General features: G+C 45.2%; 1 protein-coding gene across 2 annotated transcripts in view; it reads left to right on the forward strand.

Moving 5' to 3' along the window:
- The window catches only part of FKBP6 (FKBP prolyl isomerase family member 6 (inactive)), a 29,317-nt gene that overhangs the window by 639 nt on the left and 5,781 nt on the right, over positions 1-22,897 (forward strand). For both annotated transcript variants that reach the window (XM_060649215.3, XM_060649214.3), the window contains exons 3-8: positions 414-503; positions 1,241-1,443; positions 2,652-2,771; positions 11,032-11,226; positions 11,354-11,463; positions 13,032-13,124. In XM_060649215.3, coding sequence (XP_060505198.1) covers positions 414-503; positions 1,241-1,443; positions 2,652-2,771; positions 11,032-11,226; positions 11,354-11,463; positions 13,032-13,122 — 809 coding nt within the window. In that variant the 3' untranslated portion in view covers positions 13,123-13,124. The remainder of the gene's footprint in view (positions 1-413; positions 504-1,240; positions 1,444-2,651; positions 2,772-11,031; positions 11,227-11,353; positions 11,464-13,031; positions 13,125-22,897) is intronic.

The raw sequence follows: 22,897 nt of genomic DNA on the forward strand, positions 1-22,897 counted from the left end.
ATCTGCCACCCAGCAGGAGATGTGAAAGTACCGGTCATCAAGTGTTTTCTGCATTATACCTAGAAAGGTGGGAGGGAAGGCTAGGTTTAAAACACACACAAAAGAAGGGTAGACCCCGCTCGCTTTATTACAATTCGGGCTTTTAAGGGAAAGCGAGGGAACCCATCTCCCCTTTGCATGAGGCCAGTGTAAACAAGGGACATTCTGAGGCCCTTGAACCTCACAACCAAGCTCTTGAATCTCACGGCCAAAGGGCAGGCATCTAAATGTTGACCAAAGATTTTCCTATCACTGTGGGTGGGAGGCGACTTGAGTACATCGAGTTCCCTTTTTTTTGTAACGGAGAATTGATATGGAGGGGTGCATGTTCTTGATTTTCCTTGTATTGTTTTTTTTTTTTTTTCCTGTCCTAGTGAAATATTCCGGATATCTGGAGCACATGGACAAGCCTTTTGATTCTAATTGCTTTAGGAAAACTCCTCGCTTGATGAAACTTGGAGAGGGTAAGTTGAGATTAGCAACTACAAAAGGAGGAATTGTTTGGGGAAACTGTTCAGAGCATGGAGTCCTTGAGTTGGTTTCTCTGAGACCGGGCTTTGCTACACCAATCATGGTCTTGTCCGCATTTTCCCCTGAGGCCTAGGTACTTGGGAGATGGTTTACCTGGCAAGGCTCCCTTTGCATCCCAAGAACTATTGGGCTTGTTCATTTGTCAACTGGACACTTATCAAGCAAGGGTTTAGTATCCATAATTCATACTGGAAAGAGAAGAGATACTCAGATGATTAGAATATCTCCACTAACGTGGTGGAAGAGGTTGATTGCATTCACAGAATTGGATGAGGTCCTGGGAGGTATAAGTAGTGTTGCGGGAGTGTTTAATGAAGCCACAATTGATTCCAGCTGGGAAGATCAGGGAAGGCTTCATGAAGGAGGGGGTATGTAAAATGAGCCCTGAAGTTTGAGTAATATTTCAGTCAGGGTAGAAGCTGGGTGTGGGGTGAGGCAGCAGGAACTTCCTTGCAGGAAGAAGGAACACGAGCAGTGATGTAGAGGCCACGGAAATCTCGGTTTCGCAATGGTGGGGGTGGCGGGGAAACGAAACTGAAAAGTGAGTTGGGACCACAGTGCAGAACACTCGGAGTCTGTTGTGGAAAGATCTGGACTTCAGGAAGAAAGAAATTGATAACCTTGGATCAGGATGCTGGGCGAGCTTCAGATTCTTTGTCCCTTCTTCCAGATATTACACTTTGGGGCATGGAGCTGGGCCTTCTGAGCATGCGGAGAGGAGAGCTGGCCAGGTTTCTGTTCAAACCAGCCTATGCCTATGGAACGCTGGGCTGCCCTCCCTTGATCCCCCCAAACACTACTGTCCTGTTCGAGATTGAGCTGCTTGACTTCCTGGACTCCGCTGAGTCAGACAAGTTTTGTGCCCTTTCAGCTGTAAGTTCTGGAGCACAGATGTCCATACTAACAGCATGCGCTAGTGTGTTTGGTGATTCCCCTACCTCGATCGTGATAGTCTGCCCCACGTTCCACCACAAGGCTCCCGTGTGGCAGTGGTAGTGGCAGTGGAAGAGTTCCCCCGCTTCCTGGTACACCTCTGAGTATGGGCAGATGTTCTAGGCCAATGCTGGGCCTTGGGTCTGTTCTGGACCCGCAGTTTGAGGTGATTTTTTTTTTTAGTCATCATTTTCCTAGTTTTCCCTGCAAGACCATGAACGTTGGCTTCTCAACATTAAGTTGGGTTTCTAACAAGTCAAGCATCGGTAGTGATCAGCTAGGGTGAAATATGGTTTCTTGGCCAACCCCGGCTACTTGATAGCAGAAGAGAGTATTAAGTAGATGGAATACCAGGACGTCAGGTGTAGATGGGGAAAGTCCCAGGCAAGTGGGAACACATGACCACTGCCCTCATAACTCAGATGTTGTCTTTGTGGCCTCTCACTTCACACATCCCGTGGGTGCCGTATGCACTCTCAGTCCTGCTCTCCCACCCTGTATGTGTGTCCTTAGATGTCCACCCAGGTTTGTACCTGGATATGATGTCTCCCCAGCTAAGCTGTCATTACCTCAAGGGAGGGCCCTTCCCTTTTTCTGACCTTCCCATAAAACCGGTTCTTGCAAATGCCTGGGGCCCACCTCTGGTGTACTGATTGAGAATCTCAGTGGGGGAAGGGGTGGATAGGGCCAGGACATCTGTGTTTAAAAAGAGACTTCGTGGGTGATTGACCTGTACCCAGGGCACAGCATTGTGGCCATGAAGACCAGTAGGGCCCCGGGCAGACCAAAATCTCTTGTTTGTTGGACAAATGGTGGTTGTGAGACCCGCTTTCTGTTTGGCAAGTTCCATCAGTTTCTGATTTCGTGAGGCCGTGCTTCTTCAGGGAGCATCTCTAGAAGTGAGGGAGACCAGTGTGTGGCTCTGGTGTCTACGGTGGGAGTAGTAACAATAGCAACCCCCTTTGTCTTCTGCCGGGCATCACAGAGACGACCTCTGCAGGGGCACCAGGCCCAGTGCTTGGCACCCACACAGCAGTAAGCAGAAGTGCATCATCTGAAGCAGAAACCCTAACATCTGTAAGGACACTTGCACTGTGATGTCACGGCTTTCAGTTTCCTTGTTGGGTGTCCTTGTCTTTTTTCCTCAGGAGCAGCAAGATCAGTTTCCGCTTCAGAAGGTCCTAAAAGTGGCAGCTACCGAACGGGAGTTTGGCAACTATCTTTTCCGCCAAAGTCGTTTCTATGATGCCAAAGTGAGGTATAAACGGGTAAGGATGCTTCACAAACATAAATTTAGGGGTGCCTGCCTGGCTTAGTCATAAGGGCACGCAACTCGTGATCATGGGGTCATGAGTTTGAGCCCCAAGTTGGGTGTAGAAATTACCAAAAATAATAAATTTTTAAATTTAGACCCTTAAAATGGTCTCTTTTTTTTTTTTTTTTTTCTTTGAGAGAGAGCATGGGGGCCTGGGGGCAGGGGCAGAGAGAACCTTAAGCAGCCTCCGTGCTCAGTTAGACATAGAGCTCAGTCCCACAACCCTGGGATCATAACCTGAGCCAAAACCAAGAATCAGACATTCAACTGACAAAGCTACCCAGGCATCCCTGAAAATGTTTTTACAAAGTTCTTGGGGTGCCTCGATGGTTCAGTCAGTTGAGTGTCCAACTCTTGATTTTTATTTTGTATTTATTTTTTTTGGCTCAGGTCATGATTTTCGCCTCAGTGTAGAGCCTGCTTGGGATAGTCTCTCCCCCCCTCCGCCCTGCCCTGTCCCTCCTCCTCCCCCTCCTCCCCAGCACATGCAAGCAAGCAACCTTGTTGCGCATGTATGGCTCTCTTCCCATCTCTAAAAAAACAACCTAAAAACTTTTTAAATGTTCTTGTTTGTTCTTATTTTTCATATGCAGTCTTTGGAAAAAAAAAAGTCTCATTAAAAAATTCTCATGCCGGGAATAATGACTGAGAGAGGGGACATGGGATTTGAGGAGCCCAGTAATGTTCTGTGTTTGTGTCTGGATGTGGTTACGTGGGTGTGTTCAGATTGTGAAAGGTTGTTGAACTGTCCACTTGTTTTACCTGTGTGTGTACGTTTGTGTGTATTTCAGTAAAAAGTCTTTAAGAGTTCTCCTTCCAGGATTAGGTCCTACCAACTGATTTTCCATCCCGCTTGCCATCTTCATTTCCTGTCTCTCTGACGGTGGAGCTTTCTCTAGCTCTCTGAGGTGACTCCATTCTCACCAGGCTTCTGATTGTGGTTTGGCTTCGTGCATAGGTTATGCTGACAGGAATTCACTGTTTGCTTTGTAACTCATTCAACAAATACTATAAGCATTTTCTGTGTGCCAAACTGTGCCCTAGGTTCTAGAGGCGAGTCTAGGGGTATTCTGATTTTCTCTCATTTGCGAAGGGAGCCTAAATCAGTCAGAGTTTGTATTCAGCAGTAAGCAACAGAATCCTGAAAAACTTAAATCTTCAGATTTAATTTTTATTTAAATGAGAAGGGAGGCAGTCCAAGGGTGGTAGATCAGTTCCACAAAGCCGTCAGGGATTCGGGTTCCTTTTGTCTTTCTGCTCCACTACCCTTAAACATCTCCTTGTCTTTTTTGCCCCGAGATGGTCCTTCAACCTGTAGCATCACATGGTCCCCTGGGCAGGAAGGAGGGAGAGGAGAAGAGTGTGGTGTGTTCGTGTTAAGAGCTCTCCAGAAGTACTCCCTTAACCCGGTGACTTTCGTTTTTATATCCTTGGCCAGACCCATATTCAGCGGACCCCGTTGACTGTAGGAAGCTAGGAAATGTAGTTGGTGTACCACTGCTTTGGGTGACATAGAGGCTCTGCTAGAGGGGGAGGGAGATTGATACTGGGTAGGTGGCTAAAGGTATCTGCCAGGTTTGGTCTCTGCGTATTGCTTGAGAGAGAAACACGGAGACTGGAGAATGTGTGTGTGTGTGCGCTTTCGGAATGCTGATAGAATCAGGGTCCTAAACGTGGAGCGTATAGGCTTGGGTTCATAGTTGGCTCAAATCGTGGATACTATTAATGTTGTAAAGTTTTTTGAAACCGAGCTTGCTCACATGGGAAAAAACTTTCCAGTGAACAGACCAGTCCTTCCATTGTTAGTCCTGTTTCCCGGGGCTGGTCCCCTGAGGTGGTCCCTCTTTAAGCCTGTTTGCTGCTTTTTCTGGCATTGTGAATTGATACTCGACATGCTTTAGTTCCTGTTTTTGACATCTCTTGCTTCTCGTTCTGGAACGTGGATCTCTAATTCCCACTAGGGCTTTCCCTCTGCTCTCTGGTGTTCTGGTTCAGTGTTCTTATCCTGGGCTGCCCTGTGCTTCTGTTTGTGGACTTCCTGTTGTTTTTCTCCACTTGCCCCCTTGTGCTGATAGAGCGCATCCTTACATTTCTAAAAATATTCTTGTAGTTCACACTTAGCAGTTGGCATACGGAGTATAGAATTCTAGGAATTCTAGCATGCAGCCATCATCCCTCAGATTTTGAAGAATATTGTTTGATTCTAGCTTTACAATGGCTGTCAGGAAGTCTGGATAAAATTTAGGTTCCTGTACCTTTATATGTGGCTTTTTCTTTTTCTTCTCTGTAAGGATGTAAGGATCTTTCTTCTTCTAGTGTCATTAAAATTTTACAGTGGTGTTTGTGTTTTTTAAAATTTGTTGGTATTGAGCCCCTGGTGCATCTTTCAGGAAACCTGTCCTGTGTTCTGGAAACTTCCTTCATCTGTTTCTTTGGTAATTTGCCCTTGTTTCTGTCTTCTCTTTTTTGGGACTCTCGGTTGTCAGTCCTCCTGGATTGAGCCTCAACTTTCCTTTTTTTCTGTCCTTGCCCATCTCGCTTTTGCCATCCCACTGTCTGGGAGCTGTCCTGGACTCTATTTGCCATCTCGTCTGAGGAACGGTTCATTCATTTGTTGTTTTTTTTTTTTTTTTTTTTTAACTTTCCCCAGCATTCTGTTCTTGTTTCACGCATACATCAGCTTTTCTTATGTTTTGAGTATTGGTTGTAATTTTCTACTCTCTGCTTTTCAGATTTAAAAAAAAAAACTCCATTCTTTTTCTGCCTGATTTTTTTTTTTTTTTTTTTCTGCCCATTGGATATTGTCCATTTGTCTTAGGTTTGGTGGTAGGTCCCAGACTCCTATCATTAGGTCAGTGTTACTGTTTCTTATGTGAAAGGCTTGAGGTGAGTAAAGCAGGGCTGGTTGGTAGCTGTGCTCCGTAATGGTTTCCGATGCCGAGCACTCTTCCATCTCTCTGTGTTCCCATTTGTAGGGCAGAGCTCTGGGCCTTGTGGTTGAGAATGGTGGCCTCTAAATTCCAAGCACCGGAGGGAAAAGAGAGGGCTGAGAGTATGTGCCTGTGACCCTCACACTGAGTGATGTTTTCCAGAACCTTGTCTTTTGGCTCTAACCAGCAGCTGCAAGGAAAGCTAGCAAATCCCTATACTCCGATTGCACGTGCACCCAGCAAAAAATCCTGCTACTATGGGAGAGGGGAGGACAGCCACTGGGAGACAGGAGGCCGTCTCTTCCATAGAGGCTTTCCTCAAATGTCTCGCAACCTTCAGCTGCCCATTAGGATGGGAAAGAGGCATCGGAAGTGCTTGGTAGGGCACGTCGCAGTGTGCTCACTTGGCCTCCCACGTGTCTCTGTCCACTTGTTTCCGCAGGAGCCACTCTGTTCTCCATCGCCTGCCTGTGTGAATGCCTGGCTCCCAGCGTCCTGGGAGCCGCTGGGAGCCGAACAGGGGAACGGGACAGAGGGCCTCTCCGGCTGTTACTGAAACGGTCCTCTAATACCCCTGTTACCAGTTTACCTCCCTCCTGCCCTCTGCTGTCCCTGAATCGAGAACTCTTTTGGTTCTATTCCATTTCTCCGGAAGATAGACTCCATGATCCTGGAGGTGGTGGGGAGGAGTGGCCATCTGGATGCATAGGGACAGGAACTGAGTGGCAATGTTCAACGTGTCCTGTTTATTCAGCTCCACTTCTACAGTAGCTCTGATGGCTCGTTCTGTCAGTTCCTGGGGCTCTGAGCTGCAGACCAGCCCCTTCTTTATTGGTGCTCCCTTCTGCTGGGTTGGTCAGACTCTGCCATCTGTTCTGACATGTTGGGCTTGTTACCAGTTCTCTTGTTCTTTGTTCTTTGTTCTTGTTGGATTGTGCCTTTCTGTTCCATAGGGCAGGAGAGACTAAAAGGTGAGTGTGAAATCTGTCTTGCTCAGCCACAGGTTTTGCTACCTGCTCATGATAGAAATGTTCTCCGTCTTCAGAGCGGGAAATTGGTGTTGATTGAGTGCCATTGTTCCCAGCCTTTTGCTCAGCTTCATGTGGGACGTGCCATCTAGGCAGGGTCCTTGCCTTCACATAATGGTAACATAGGTAGGGAGATAAAAGGTACTCCCAGTGACCAAGAAATCCCTGTAGGATCTAGTACTATAGCCTTTTGGAGGAGGAAAATCTTTGTGGGCTAGCCCATCTGGTAGTGGTTTCTTGGAAGCAATGGCACGGGAGCTGAGTCTAGAAGGATGAAATGGCAGAGAAAGAGGCAGAAGATAATTCTGGGCAGGAGAAAAGGATGAGCAAAGGTGTAGAAGTGAGAAGAGCCTGTTCAAAGGCCAGTTGGTGGTCACTTAGTCTACAGCACAGGTTACATTTGGAGAATACCAGGAAAATAGAGTTCAGGTAACCAGATTCAAGAAGACCTTAAAATGTGTACGGATGGGTCTGGACTTGCTGAAGAAGAAGGAAGGGGAGAGTGAGGTTATAAAAGTGATATTTAGGGAGGACGTGAAGGTTGGTAGCACGCAGGTAGTGTGTAGGAGCTCGTGAGAGCCAATTGTAAAATGGCTCAGGAAGTTTTACGAGCTGGTTAATGTTACTTTGGCAGCTTGAGATCGGCCAGGGTTAAACTGTTTACACCACAGGAATGGGCACACCCTGCAAGGCACCCCTTCCCCAAGAGCTGATTGTTAAACATTTACCAGCACACCACCATATGCAGGACACGTTGAAGGGACAGACTTTTGTTAGTGAATTTTCCATTCTACGTGAGGCACTGCTTCAGGCGTGTTGCAGCTAAGCCTGTCACGGGGATCCTGGAATGTGTTTCAGAAGGTGGGAATTGTGCAGATAAAAGTTTTGGAAATATTTTCAAAACCAAGTAACTAGACCTGATGATGATGTTTTATGAGTGACAAAGGAAACCAAAGAATAGACTTGCGTGAAGCTTTCTCATTTGAGAAAAATTTTTAAACAGGAATAACTGGCAAAGAGATGTATTAACTTCAGTTTCACTCACTGGTGAGAACAGCCAGATAAAGGTGGCCTGTAGAAGACGGTTTCTAGGTGGCAGACTGTCCCATGATTCCGTTTAGGAATGGGGCCAGAGTTTAGGGGACAGATCCAGGTCGGTGATAGGAGACCTGAAGCAATTCAGAAGGTGTGAGGGCAATGGACAGAAACTTCTGTGACAAATGCCTGGGGCTTGGAGATGAAAGGGGAGGCAAAAGAAGGCTGGTGGCTCTGTGCCTCCGGCACCATCTTGTCTGATGTGTTTTCCAGTTTGTCTGTCGTCTTCCAAATGGGGTCCTGCCTGTGAGTCACACTGACACTGCTCAGGCTTTGTCTTCATCGCTTTTCTTCCTTTGCTATTGTTAGAATTCACATACCATGAAGTTTACACTTTTAAAATGCAGTTTGGTGGTTTGTCGTGTATTCATAAGGTTGTGCATCTATCAACACGACATAATTCCAGGTCGTTTCATCACCTTGAAAAGAAGCCTTGTACCTGTGGGCAGTTCCTCTCCTATCCCTCAACACCTCTTGATCGCTCCTATTTTGCTTTGTTTCTATGAATTTGCCTATTCCTAGACATTGTACATAAATAGAATCCCCAAATGTGTGGTGCTCTGTGTCTAGCTTCTTTCACTTAGGTGAACTTTGAAAATATATTGCTATGTTGTAATGTGTATTAATGCTCTATTCTTTCTTTAAAAATGTTGTCTCAATTTTGATAGAAATGTGCAAACCTAAAATTCATCATTTTGATTATTTTCAGGTATGCAATCCAGTGGTATTAAGTACATTCAGTATTGTGAAACTGTCATTACCACTGCCCATTTCTGGAACTTTTCATTATCCCAAACATTGTTTAGCTATTAAACAATAACTCCCCATTCTCCCCCTCCTCCAGCCCCAGTAATCTTTATTTCTACTTCATGCTTCTCTGAATTTGTCTCTCATGGGTACTCATTTAAGTGGAATCCTACAATATTTGTCCTTTTGTGATTGGCTTCTTTCACTTGGCATAGTATTTTCAAGGTTCATCCATGTTCTAGCATATACCAAATTTCATTCGTTTTAAGGTTGAACGATATATTGTGTGGATTTAACTGGGTTTTGTTCATTCATCGGTTGGTGGACACTTGGGTTGTTGTTTCCTCTTTTTGGCTACTGTGAATAATGTTGCTTTTACATCGGCGTACAAGTTCTTGTGTAGACCGAAGTTTTCATTTTTCTTGGGTTTGTGCCTAGGAGTGCAAGTGCTGGCTCATGTAGTAACTCCCTTGGTTAACTTTTTGAAATACTGCCAAACTATTTTCCATAGTGGCTGCAACATTTCACATTCCCACCAACAACACAAGGGTTCCAGTTACTCTGCGTCCTCACCGATGCTTGTTTTCCATCTTTCAAATTATAGGCATCCTAGTGGGTGTGGAGTGGTATCTCATGATTTTGACTGCACTTCCTGATAACCAAAAAGATGTTGCCCATCTTTTTATGTGTTTATTGGCTATTTGTAGGTCATATTTGGAGAAATGTCAGTTCATATTCTTTGTCCGTTTTTTTTTAACGTTTGTTTATTTTTGAGAGACCGAGACAGAGTGTGAGCAGGGAAGGGGGCAGGAGAGAGGGAGATACAGAATCCAAAGCAGGCTCCAGACTCTGAGCTGTTGGTTCAGAGCCTGACACGGGGCTTGAACTCCCAAACCATGAGATCGTGACCTGAGCTGAAGTCAGACGCTTAACCAACTGAGCCACCCAGGCGCCCCTTCTTTGCCCATTTTTAATTGGATTTTCTTCTTATAAAAGTTATTTATATTGTCTGGATAGTAGGTTCTTCTTAAATATGATTTACAAATATTTTCTCCGATTCTGTGAGTTGTCATTTCACATTCTTTTTCTTTTCAGGAATGTACAAGTGTCTTTTCATTCAAAAATACAAAATCATCTATAGGCATACACAGTGACATCAGTAAGCCACTGTGTTATTAGTTTAAACCAGTAAATGATGGTTATAGTGACTTTTTTCAGTCATTTTCTTTGTTTTCTTGATAATATCCTTTGAAACACAAAAGTTTTTAAACTTGAAGTCCAGCTTATCTTTTTTATGTGTGTGATTTGTGCTTTGCATGTCATGTCTAAGAAACCATTATCCAAAGTCAGAAAGATTTATATCTGTTTTCTTCTAAGAGTCTTACAGTTTAACTCCTCCATTTAGGTGTATCATCCATTTTGTTAGCATTTGTATATGTGTGAAGTGGAAATCCAACCTCACTCTTTTGCATATCGACAACCAGTTGTCCCAGCACCATTTGTTGAAAAGACTACTCTTTCCTCGTTGAATGGGGCTGGTACCCTTGTTGAAAATCCATGGACTCTACACAAGTGTAGGTTTGTTTCTGGACTCTCAATCTACATTCTCCATTCTATTCTCTTGATCTGTGTGTGTCCAAACCACTCTGGCTTGCTTACTGTAGCTTTGTAATAAGCTTTGAAATTGAAAGTGTGAGTCTTCCATTTTTATTCTTGTTTTAAGTATTGTTTTGGCTACTTGACATCCCTTGAATTCCCATGCAAACTTTCAGATCAGCTTGACCATTTCTGCAAAGACTGTTGAAATTTTGGTAGTGGTTGCTTTGAATTTATGTATCAACCTTGGGAGTATTGCCTTCCTATTAAGTCTTATACAGGGAATGTATTTCCATTTAGGCCTTTAGTTTTTTCTTTAAAAAAATTTTTTTTAACGTTTATTTATTTTTGAGACCGAGAGAGACAAAGCATGAACAGGGGAGGGTCAGAGAGAGGGAGACACAGAATCTGAAACAGGCTCCAGGCTCTGAGCTGTCAGCACAGAGCCTGACGCGGGACTCAAACTCACGGACCACGAGATCATGACCTGAGCCGAAGTCGGCCGCTTAACTGACTGAGCCACCCAGGCGCCCCAGGCCTTTAGTTTTTTCAACAGTGTTTTGTAGTTTCCAATATACCGTTCTTGCATTTTAAATTTATCGTGACTTCATTTTGATGCTATTATAAATGGAGTTGTCGTCCTCATTTTTGGATGGTTTATTGTTGGAGTATAGACTTACAGCTAACTCTCCTGTGTTGATCTTGAACTCATTTTTTTTTTTTTTTTAGCTCTAATACATTTTTTTTCTGGATTCTTAGGGCTTTTAATAGCAAGATTACATACCTCCTCTTGACTACCTATTTTCCTTGTCCACAGGCCTTGCTGCTGCTTCACCGGCGATCAGCACCCCCTGAAGAGCAGCACCTGGTGGAAGCAGCCAAGCTTCTTGTCCTCCTTAACCTGTCCTTTACATACCTGAAGCTGGAGCGGCCTGCCACGGCCCTGCGTTATGGAGAACAGGCTCTGATCATTGACCGGAAGAATGCCAAGGCCCTCTTCCGGTGCGGACAGGTGTGTTGGAGGGCAGGGACTGGGGAACGAATGCCCAAGAAAAGGTAGTGGTGATGTTCAACTTGGGCCCTAGAAAAACACTGTCTTTCCTAACCAAGTGTGTTTTTAAAACTCCATCCTTTGACAGGCCTGTCTTATCATGACTGAGTATCAGAAGGCTCGAGATTTTCTAGTCCGAGCCCAGAAGGAACAGCCCTTCAATCATGACATCAATAACGAGCTGAAGAAACTGGCCAGGTGAGACCTCTGTTTGCGGGAGTGCGAACCAAAGAGAGAGAGATGAGCCTTGGGGCTGCGGTTCACGTCTGTCCACCTGGCGAAGGACTATTTGGCAATGTTGTGTGGAGCGTGTTACAAGGCAGTGCCCCCTAGAGCTGGCTTTAAGAAGTGCTAAACCAACAGCTCCCACTGAGGAGCCTGGGACAAACTTCAAAACTGCAAATCCGGATCCTATCCCATCTCCCTATTCCCCACCCCTTACCCCCAAAGTAAGCACTCTATAACAGGCGGGCCAGTGTAATTTTTTAAAAAGGTCTTGTTCGGGGTGCCTGGGTGGCTCAGTCGGTTAAGCGTCCGACTTCGGTTCAGGTCACGATCTCACGATCCGTGAGTTCGAGCCCCGCGTCGGGCTCTGGGCTGACTGCTCAGAGCCTGGAGCCTGTTTCAGATTCTGTGTCTCCCTCTCTCTCTGACCCTCCCCCGTTCATGCTTTGTCTCTCTCTGTCTCAAAAATAAATAAACGTTAAAAAAAAAAAAAAAAGTCTTGTTCTTCAGATATTTTCCCCTACTTGCCACAACTGAAAACCACTGTTCTTAACAGACTGCAGAAATGTGTCTTGTAGATCCTGGTTTGACCTGCAGTGGATCTTTCAGGTCTAATTCATACCCAGAGGGTGATTTTTTGTTATCCAAGTAATACCAGTACCAGTCTTTCAGTAGTGTAGCTTTTTGTGATTACAGAAGTTACTTTCAAAGTTTTCTACTTTGACTATATCAGCATATAAATAAGAGTTGTCCAGAATTCCATCACTTCCTAATCTGTCCAGTTTCTTAGGTATTATTTTTTTGTTCTTCTCTACTGGTAAGATTCTCTACTCCTGTTGACATTAAACATTTAATCTGGATTGCTAGTTGAAGCCCCTTGACGTTAAAAAGAAAAAAAATCCTGTGTGCACCCCTTAACACTTGAATCCATTTGTTATATTTCAGACCTTTTAAGACTGTCCAGAAATCTCTTTTCTGATTGTTTTTAAACTGAAATATTTATTACGTAATTAGACTAAGTTCTACACCCAACATGGGACTTGAACTTACAACCCGGAGATCAGGAGTCACATGTTCTACTGACTGAGCCAGCCAGGCGCCCCTCTTCTCCGGTTTTTAAAAGTATCCTGTCCCACCTAGGTGCCAAAAATAATAAGTGTATCCTTTGAAGATACTTACTAGTCCGATGTAGAAATTTTGGAATCTGACCATTATTTAGCAAAGAAATCTCAAGGTAAGTCAGAGGTCACCGAGTATGAGGCCATTTGGGAAGACTCAGCCTGGCAGCCCTTACAGTGGCTCCAGCCTTTAAGGCTGTCATCTTCTCAGATCGTGGGCTTCAGGTTGTCCATGTGCTTCTTAAACAGCCCTTCCCTGGGAGCCTCTCCTGGTTCCCCTACCCGTCTGGTTTCCATCGCCCCCAGATTCAGTTCAGGGCTTGCTGAATTTTCGATGTTTCTGGACCTGAGTGGAGTATTCTAGCCACCAGATGTCACCTCCTACAAAGACAGACTTTCTCTAATGTGTATTTTTGTCTCCAGCTATTACAGGGACTACACAGATAAAGAGAAAGAAATGTGTCACCGAATGTTCGCTGCTTATGATAATGGCTCTACAGTAGGAGAAAATTGAAGGTAATCAAAGGGCTGAAGCGTGCAAGGCTTCAGGATTTTGTCCAGTATATGGAAGGATGGTTGTTCTCCTCAGCCCACTAGTGAATAGTGGCTGTCTACAAGTGAGTATAGATGGGAGGGGTAGAAAGTTTCTGCGGGAAGCTAATGGCACAGTGACTGTGTAGAGTGCACATACCATGGGCGCCTTCTCATGAAGATGATCATGGTGAAGATTGGAAAGTTCCAGAGCTGGAGATTCAGTTTATAGGTGGAGGCGGTCTTAAGCCTTAAAATTAAAAACTTTTTCCATGTTTTATGTTAACCTTTCCCTCCCAGTAGCTCGGAACATGAAACTGTTGAGTATAGTCATTAATGTGATGGTTTATCTGGGCTTTGCGATGAAGAGTAATGCCTTTCTTAATCTGTTTTTTCCTGGAAGCCTCCAGCATCACTTTATGTCTAACACATTGTTAAGACAAAATCCAGATGTTGGGCAGTAGGGATGAGCTGTGACTCTTAAGTTCTGCTTACTGTCAGTTGGAGAGATTTGAAGGTGTTGGAACCACCAGGGATCACAACCTAACTTTCCTGCTGCAGCAGATGCCTTGTGATTTAGCAGGCACAGGGTTAAGGTTCCCCTGTGAGTTCATGAGATAATTCTCTAGTCTGGTTTACTATTACTTAAGAAAATTAATGGAAACAAAATCACCTGCCTTAAACACCTGCTTTGCTGGGTAGATAACTCAGCTCTCTTGAGAGAAGTTAAACAAGGAGCAACAAGAAAACAGCTGCCGAATGGGCTCATGGTAATAAATCTCTCCTTTGTTGCTACCTACATCTCTCTACAAAAGAGATTGGAGAGAAGAAGGCAGTGAAAAGGCCTATTCATCCCAGACATTTTCGCAAGTGATCTAAAAGCTGTTGTTCTCTGCCCTGTCAAAAACAACCAGTCGGTATCAGAAGTAAATGTTGCCTTTATCACAAGCTCTGACCCAGTGACCCTGGCCTTTGGGTCTTTCGGGGACATTGAAGTATTAGTGGGTTTTCTGAACTGAGACGTGAGCCAGAATACTTCTCCTATTTGGCTACTGTTAATGTCCAGCAGGAAGAGAGGTTTGCTGGCTTTTTGCCAGACGTTTTGGACTGTCGTGTCATCTGGCATGTCCTACCATTTAGTGGAGACCCAGTTCTTCCAGGGTCTGTCCTGGAAACAGATCTTGGAAAATCCAGCAGGGCAGCTCCTCATCGTTGTCTCTAACCCCCCAGCTTTCTCCGTCTCGAAGGTGTTTTGGACCTGATGAGTTTTTAGATGGTTTCCCAGATATTCCTAAGTTTTGGGTGTTTTGTCATATTAGGAATGACTGTGTTTGAGTCTAAAATGGCCATTATTGGGAGGCCTGGGTGGCTCAGTCAGTTAGGCATCGGACTTCAGCTCAGGTCACGATGTCACAGTTCGTGGGTTCGAGCCCCGTGTAGGGCTCTGTGCTGACAGCTCAGGGCCTAGAGCCTGCAAAATGGCTATTCTTGTCTTACTGCCACTACTGTTGGGTCTTCAGTGTTCTATCACTTAACAAGTTTTAAGATTCTTTCGACAACCTAGTTTTGACACAATTGGTTCTTGTTTTCCAAGATGTTAAATACTAGTGATCTGTCTGCATCTTGTCTTACAAGATGTTGGTCCTCCTGGTGGAATAAGTGTTCTCTTTTTTTTTTTTTTTTAATTTTTTTTTTAACGTTTATTTATTTTTGAGACAGAGAGAGACAGAGCATGAACGGGGGAGGGGCAGAGAGAGGGAGACACAGAATCGGAAGCAGGCTCCAGGCTCTGAGCCATCAGCCCAGAGCCGGACGCGGGGCTCGAACTCACGGACCGCGAGATCGTGACCTGAGCCGAAGTTGGACGCCCAACCGACTGAGCCACCCAGGCGCCCCAGTGTTCTCTTAATTTACAGTCTCGAAGTTTCCGCTTATAACAGACTACATTTTTGGAGATCAGAGACCGTGTGTTTTCTGTCTTCGTATTTTCTAGTGTCTGGAAGCTTGCCCAGCACATAATTGGCACTCAGTAAATGTTGGTCGGATCAAGTGTAAAATAGCCGAAATGCTAAACCAGACTTTTTGAAACCATATCCTCCAAGCTGGCTCTTGTATTGGCTGTCAGGACCCTCATTATTGCCAGTGACAGAAACCTGTCTTCAACGAGCATCAGCTAAAAAAGAGATTTGCTGAAGGGATTTGGGCACTCACAGAATCTGAGTTGAACAGCCAGTACTTGAGCAGGTGGACACCTGCGGTTCTGAAGGCCTCAACAACTTTGTCTCCTCTGCTTCATGCTCTCCTACTGTAGAGTGCCCAAGTGTCCTTTCGCAGCCTTTCTATTTGAGAGCGGGCTCTTCCCTACCCCCACACCTTCCTCTTCTTCCTGTACCAGCCAGGGCTCCAGCTTGCAAACTCCTGAAGCGGGACTCTGGCCTGTTACCGTGTGTTGAGTCCCATGAGTGGCTCCCTTCTTAGCGCTGCATAGTAGGGCGGGGGAGCAATGACTGAAGGAAGAAAGCCACTTGTCTCAGAACACAAAGGGGAGGAAGAGGAGGGGCAGATTCGAGGGAAGATGCCCATCGAGGGCATTTAGCTGTTGCAGCTCTCACTGTTCTGCGGAGTGTGACTTCTGTCTCACTCTAGCGGAGGCAGCGGGTTGAACGAGGCATCTCTTTGCGGCTGCTGGCATCTCCACGGTGCAAAGGAGCAGACACGGCATTGCCATTGCGGCACCCTTTTTCCTCTGGGTGGATCTCCAGAGGGTATGTCGACCACACACGTACTTCTGGATGGGCGTATTCTTGGGGTGATCTAAGAGGTCAAGATGGAAGTCAGCCTTTCGACTCCTGCACTTTGGAAGGCCTGAAGGTTTATAGCAAACCCCGAGCTGGTGTACGATAAGCTGTTTTGAAGCTGCAAACAAACCTGTGGTTTGCAGTGCAGTGGATGCAGTGTTCCTGCACGTGTACTTAACGGTGTTCAGACTTTGACAACTAGACGTTTCCTAGCTACCTACTTGGTGGAGACCTCCCATAGCTCCCTCCCGAGTACTAGTGGTTTCACCGGGGCCACCAGAGGGCTTTCATAACAGGTGCCCACCTAGTTGGAAACACTTGGGGTAGTGTTCTAACCTTTTTCCTAGTTCTGTTTCTGTGGCTTGTGTTGCTCTCTTCAGTTAGAGCTTGAGTGTGTCCTTCTTGTCCTGACACGCTAGCAGCATCTGAGACCATTGCCGTACTTCTATCGTGTCTGGAAAAGAGATATAAAGTGAGCACCGTAGCTATTTTCAGCTGAAATGGTTGACCTAAAATAGGTGAATTCAGGGGTGCCTGGGTGGCTCAGTGGTGTGTTCAATTCCTTACTTCGGCCCAGGTCATGATCGCAGGGTCACGGGATCGGACCCAGCGTAAGATTCAACACAGAGCACCCCCCAGATTCCCTCCCTCCCTCTATCTCTGCCCCTCCCCCCTCCCTTGTGCTCTGTCTCTCTCAAAATAAATATTGTTTAAAAAATAGGTGAATTTAGGGACAGTATCACCTATGCTCCCTTTGTGTGATAAGAATATTACTAACTGAAAACCCAATGTAGTGTGTGTGTGTGTGTTTTTAAGAGCTTTTGTTTTCCCTACAATTTATAAATGCCTTGGTTTTTGTTTGTTGAACTGTTTGCCTTTATCCTTACCTCTTTAAAACTCTGGTACCAGGGGTGCCTGGTCAGTTAACTTAGTTAAGTGTCTGACTCTTGATTTTTGGCTCATGTCGTGATCTCATGGTTTGTGAGTTCGAGCCTCTCATTGGGCTGTGTGCTGAGAGCGCAGAGCCTGCTTGGGATTCTCTCTTTGACCCTCCCTCACTTGTGCATGTGTTCTCTCTCAAAAAATAAACTTTAAAAATCCTACATATTAAAACTCTGTGATACCATTTAGTCTAGGACTTCCCTTTCTTCTCAGGGACCTCCCTCTTAGAAATCGCCCATTTTGTGTACCAATCCGTTGAAAATGTTCCATAAGCCTGATGCATAACTGCCATTCTGGGATTTCTTTTATCTGCTGGGCTGAATCCACTATTTACTGGCTCACTTTTCTTGGTTTACTTCCTTGTGTGGCTATTCTCAAATAACATCCAAAAATTGGATGTATAATAGATAAATTTTTCCACTCCTCCTGTGTCCAATTCACACTTGGTTACACACTTTATAGCTTGGTATAGATTTTAGAACGAAAAGAATCCCCTCCCTAGTTAGAACCTATCCCCCATTTCAAAGCTCCCTTCCTCATGAGAAATGAGCCCCCTATTAGGACTTGCCTCCCACAGTAACTATCCCCACCCCCAGACCCTGCTTACAAGATCTCCACTCCAAGACTGTGCATCCCTCCCGCCTTAGCCCTCACAGCTTTCCCCTCAGGCACCTCCACCCCCAATGCCACTCCTGTCAGTAGTCCTGCCCCTTCTCAGAGCTCCTCCTCCTCAACTCCAGATGCTGGTAAAAATGTATCTCTTTATTTTTAACTCCTCTAAAATTTCAGTGTGTGTCCAGGTGCCCCCAGATGCTCAAGTCCTTCACATAGGTACCTTAATTCTAGAGGTTCATGTTCTTGAGAGCTAAGAGATTCTTCTATATTTCCTTAATGACATTCCCCCCCCCCCTTCTTTTTCCCTCTCTTCTTGTTCTAGGACTCCTGTTGGTTGGATGTTAGACCTTCTGCAGGGATCCTCTATATCCTTTATGTTTCTTTACATTTTTTAAAATACTTATTTTTGAGAGAGAGTACAAGCAGGGGAGGGGCAGAGAGAGAAAGAGACACGGAGACACAGAATCTGAAGCAGGCTCCACACCCTGAGCTATGAGCACAGAACCCAGTGAGGGACCATGGAACTCCCAAACCACGAGGTCATGACCTGAGCCCAAGTCGGACGTTTAACTGACTGAGCCACCCATAAACCTTTACGTTTCTGTAAAATTGTCTCTCTTAACTCCCTCACTGCCCTGCCTCCTGCCAGGAAACATACCTCATTTCCAACTCTCTCCTGTTGGCTTTTTTTCATTTCAGCAAATATTTGAAACCACGAGATCTTTTCAGATTTCCCTCTTTTATAGTTTCCCTCTCTCTCCACCTTTGTATGATGAAATATCTCAAACTTAGACAAGTAGAATAATAGGATTTCCCCCATGTATTCAGCATTCAGGTTTAATAGTATCAACATAGAACCAGTGTTTCCATCTGTGACCCCACCCATTTCTTCCCCACCCCTAGCACTGTTGGGGTAATTTGAAGTGGATCCTAATAATACTGTCATTTCATCCACAAGGATTTCCCATTTCCTTATGTACCTCTAAAAGATAAGGACCATTCTTGCACATTTTGTTTTGTACTCTGAGATGTTTATTTTTCTGCTTACTTGCTTTCATCTTTCTCTTTTCCATGTTTCATGTTGCAGACTTTCCACAGTTGTTTTTTGGTTGCCTGTTCACACTTTAGAACGTAGCAATAGAAAAATTGATCAGGAGTTTTGTTAGGGGAGCCTGGCTAGCTCAGTCAGTTAAGTGTCAGACTCATGTTTTCAGCTCAGGTCATGATGTCATGGTTTGTGAGTTTGAGCCCCGCGTCGGGCTCTGTGCTGATGCACGGAGCCTGCTTGGGATTTTCTCTCTCCTTCTCTCTCTGCCCCTCCTCCACTCATGTTGTCTCTGTCTCTCTCAAGATAAATAAATAAACTTAAAATAAAAAACTTCTGTATACCTGGGCAGGATATCCACTCACTCACTCTTAAGACTGAGCAGGTGAGAACCAATCAAAATGCTTTGAGATCCTTAAATACCAGAAGGAAGGGGATTTGCACTGGGCCCCAGCTCTTAACAATAGTTTCCCCCAAAATTTTTTCCTCAGGTGGATTTTTCTGGCTGAAACAGTGGACACAAGTGCTGCATTATCTTAACTGTACATCTCCAATTTCTAGTGAAGTTGAGCGGCTTTTTGTGTTTTTAATTGGCTCTCTCTACTGTTAAAGCAACTTACCTCTTGATCTCCTTTGCCTGCTCTCATTTTGGGTCTTTATAGTTGATTTGTAAAAACCCTTTTTTATGTGAAGGATGTTAATTAAATGTTATGTAACTTGAAATATTCTCCAGGCTGTTTTGCCTATTGATATAGTTACACATGTCACTGTTTCTGTATGGCTTTTGGAATTCACGTTATGCTTCTGTCTGACCTACGGGAGTAAGGCCGAGCTCCGTAATGAGCTAGCAGGAGTGCCCCAAGTGAAGGGTTTTCAACAGTTCTTCCTGGAGTCTGAGCACTATTGTAGGTCTGTTCTCAAACCCATTCATCTTTCCGACATTCCTGAGGGAGAAATGATTGTTTCCACTTTACAGATTGGGAAAGGCATGAAGCTCAAAGAATTAGACCCTTTCCCTGTGGAGGTCTTTGTGCTTATGAATAAACAACTCTGACCATTTTCATTGGATTTGAAATCTAAACCCCAGATGATATCTGAAGCTTTAAATATATTCAGCAGCTCTCTTCAGTTGGAGTGTTACCACCAGGTGCCCATGGATTTTTCTCCCTCACTTAGATGTTTAAGAATTTCTTCCTTTTTTTTTCCTGCTTTCCACACTTAAGCTGAAGCCTTTGAGCTGTAGAATTAAGAGGATTGAGCCATGTTGTGTGGCCAGCCTCAGGGAAAGAGTATCTTAACAGACTTTAAAAAAAAAAAAAAAAAAAAAGAATGTTTTCTGGGAAGCCAGAGCAGCTCCCAGGAGGCTCAGGTGGAAATAAAGGCCATGCTGCAGAGAATACATTCCTGTTCGCTGAAATTCTGAGATTTCGTCCTGCTTCAGAGAGTTGGCCTGAAGTGAGCACTAAAGCAGCAGGCCCCACAGAGCTTGGTGCCACCACAGAAGCTAGAGATGTCCTCTGGGGTCAGGGGTTCCCTCGTTCCAAAATAGCCTTCCTGTGTCCGGCCGGGCTAGTCCGTTGCCAGGAAACCCTAGGAGCAAATCATCTTTTCCCCATATCCAGTATGTGACTGGATCTAGATGGGGAATCTCTTTGATCCCCCTCTTCCCAAAGAGATTAAGAAGAAACTCACAAATTGACGCTTGAGTCTATAAGGATGTTTCATGCCTCCAGTTAGACTCGTCTGAGTCCTGAACAAATAACTCATTTAAAGGTATTTTTGTAATTTTATATATTATTATTCTGACTTTATTCCTCTGAGTCTCCACTTTTTTTTTTTTTCCTCTGAATCTCCAACTTTTTTTTTTCTCTCCTCAAAATGTAGTTGTATTTTCCCCAGGGTAACTGGGCCAGGCAGGCGCTCCCTTGTTGTCAGATGAGGGCCCTGTCGGTTTTTCAGGCAAACTGTTAGACACAGTCCCTTGATCTTTTGAATATCTGTGAAATGCCTTTTCTCCCAGCTCAGGAGGTATCACTGAAGTCATCCCTTTGTTGTGTGACTATAAATAACTCCACTCAGGTTGGCACCTTTTCATTCTACCCCTGCCTGGGAAAGCATTTCCCCTGGCAGAGTTTCTTTGGCCCCTTCACTCCTCTTCACATCCTCTCTTGGCACCTGTGATGGGCCTGAAACCTGCTTCCTCCTAAGGTTTACTTCAGTCCATTCTGTGCTCTCTGTGCATGAGGTATCAGTGAGGGCTACTTAATTAAATTGCAGGAGATCACTAGGTTCCTTTTTCTAATTTTCAAAATCTGCAATCGTGGAAGTGCCCTTTACCATTCACTGCAGGGTTGATAAATGGGAAATTGGGCTTCTCCGTCTTCACTCCCTTGCTGTGACTGTAGCAAAGTCCTCGAACCCCTCTGGGCTTTGATCGCATCACGTGTAGGATGAAGTGATCGGATCTGTAGGGTCACTGTGTATTTCCTGAGGTTCTGTCAGATGTTGGCTTAGTCCGTTTTAATTTCTTGGGTTCCTAACCCGGTTCATAAACCCTGCCTCCAGGCATATGTAATCCCAGACACCGATCTAGGTGAACAAGGGTACAGGCGCACATAATGAACGGAGAGGCTAAGCAATAAGGAATGAACATCAAGTGTCTTAGTGTCTTGGGACACCTGAGGGAGAAGACAGTCTTAGCTGGTTTTCCTGGCTGCCCTCCTCAGGGTTTTGCAGAGAAGCTAGAAACATGGGGGTGAAGCCGAGAGGAACTGGGATGAGCCCCAAAGTTTCAAGAATCCAGTGAACGGTTTTCAAATCTAATAGACAAAGGGAGGGAGCTATGAGCAAAAATCACCTCTAGCACAGAGGACACAGTCTGCCCTGTTGTGACCACACCCACCACGGTCATTTTCACAGTCGGAACCAGAAAGGCTGTGAGAGACAGATGCGGGCATTTTCTCTACAATTCTTGTTGGCATCCTGATCTATCATAGGGCTTGTTTGTGGTTTTCTTTTCTGGGGCAGGGGGTAGGTGAGTTTATTGTGATATCCATGAAGAGAGAGCAAATTCCTCTGTACTCCTATTGCCACTAGAACAAATGGCCCGTAGAGGCTGCTTGCATTCCTTGGCTAGTGGCCCCTTTCTTCATCTTCAAAGCCGTCAGCATAGCGTCTTCAGTCTCCCCCTGCCATGAATCTCTCTCTCTCTCTCTATCCTTCCCTCCTCTCTTCTTCTGTCCTGTTCTCTTCTCTTTTTCTGACCCTCCTGCTTCTTCCTGCCTCCTCCTTGCAAGGAAGGATCCTTCTGAATGTGCTGGGCCCACCCAAGTAATCCAGGTTAATCTCCCATCTCAAGATCCTTAATTTAATGGTCAAGTTCTCCTTGCCACTCTAACGGTAGCATACATACATAGTGTGAGGTTCCAGATGTTAAGACATGGACATCTTTGGGGGATGCATTTATAACAACAACTGCTGGGAAACCACACATCTCTTTAAGATAACTCACAATCCTACATCATAAATGTTCTGCACTTAATCCTTGTATCCCAAATAAGGTCACCGTAACAGCCTTCCTTGGAATCTTTCCTCTCTCGTAGTAATCCCTTCTGGTGGCTGGGGGAATAATGGAGATCAGGGGGAAACCCTGGGACCAGGAGACTGCCACAGCCAACCTCACAGCTAGCAGATGGGGGCCTGAATGCAGATACGGGGTGAGTGGAGAGAGAAGAAATTCAGGGACTGCTTTTGGTGGCAAGAATCACAGTTTGGTATTGCAGCAGGGGAAGGAATCAAGAATGATTCCCAGATTTCCAGCTCCAATAACTGGGTCCATGGAGGGGTTAGCAACTGAAGGAGTTTTAAGATGGGGATCTTTTGTCTGCGGCTTGAGGAATTTGAGGTGACTACAGGACATGTAGGTGGGGGTGGCTAGCAGACAGCTGGAGGGCTGGAGAGCAGGTGGCAGCCACAAGTATCTGCAGGGCAGTATGCCCAGGAATGGGAATGAGGTCACCCAGGAGGAGGGGTAGAAAGAGGAAGGAAGGCCAAGGTTGGACCCCGGAGTACCAGCTTTGAGCTGACAAAAGAGGACAGAAAGCAGGAGGAGAACGAGCCACTGTGAAAACAGCAAAGTAGAACAGGAGGTTTAGTCAGGAGTCAATGGTGGGCATCATGGCATCCACGAACCCCTGAATAGCTGTGTGTATCCCCAGAATCCATGCCTGCCATCACTTCTCAGAGGGGCCTCTGACTCCAGAAAACGTGCAGACCGACTAGGGGCTCAGATTTCAAAGAGTAACCAGCAGGGTCAAATCTAGCAGCACAGAGGACTCAAAAGACCAGGACTGAAAAAT

This window comes from Panthera onca, chromosome E3 (assembly GCF_046562875.1).
Source record: "Panthera onca isolate mPanOnc1 chromosome E3, mPanOnc1 haplotype 2, whole genome shotgun sequence".
Taxonomy (NCBI): Eukaryota; Metazoa; Chordata; class Mammalia; order Carnivora; family Felidae; genus Panthera; species Panthera onca.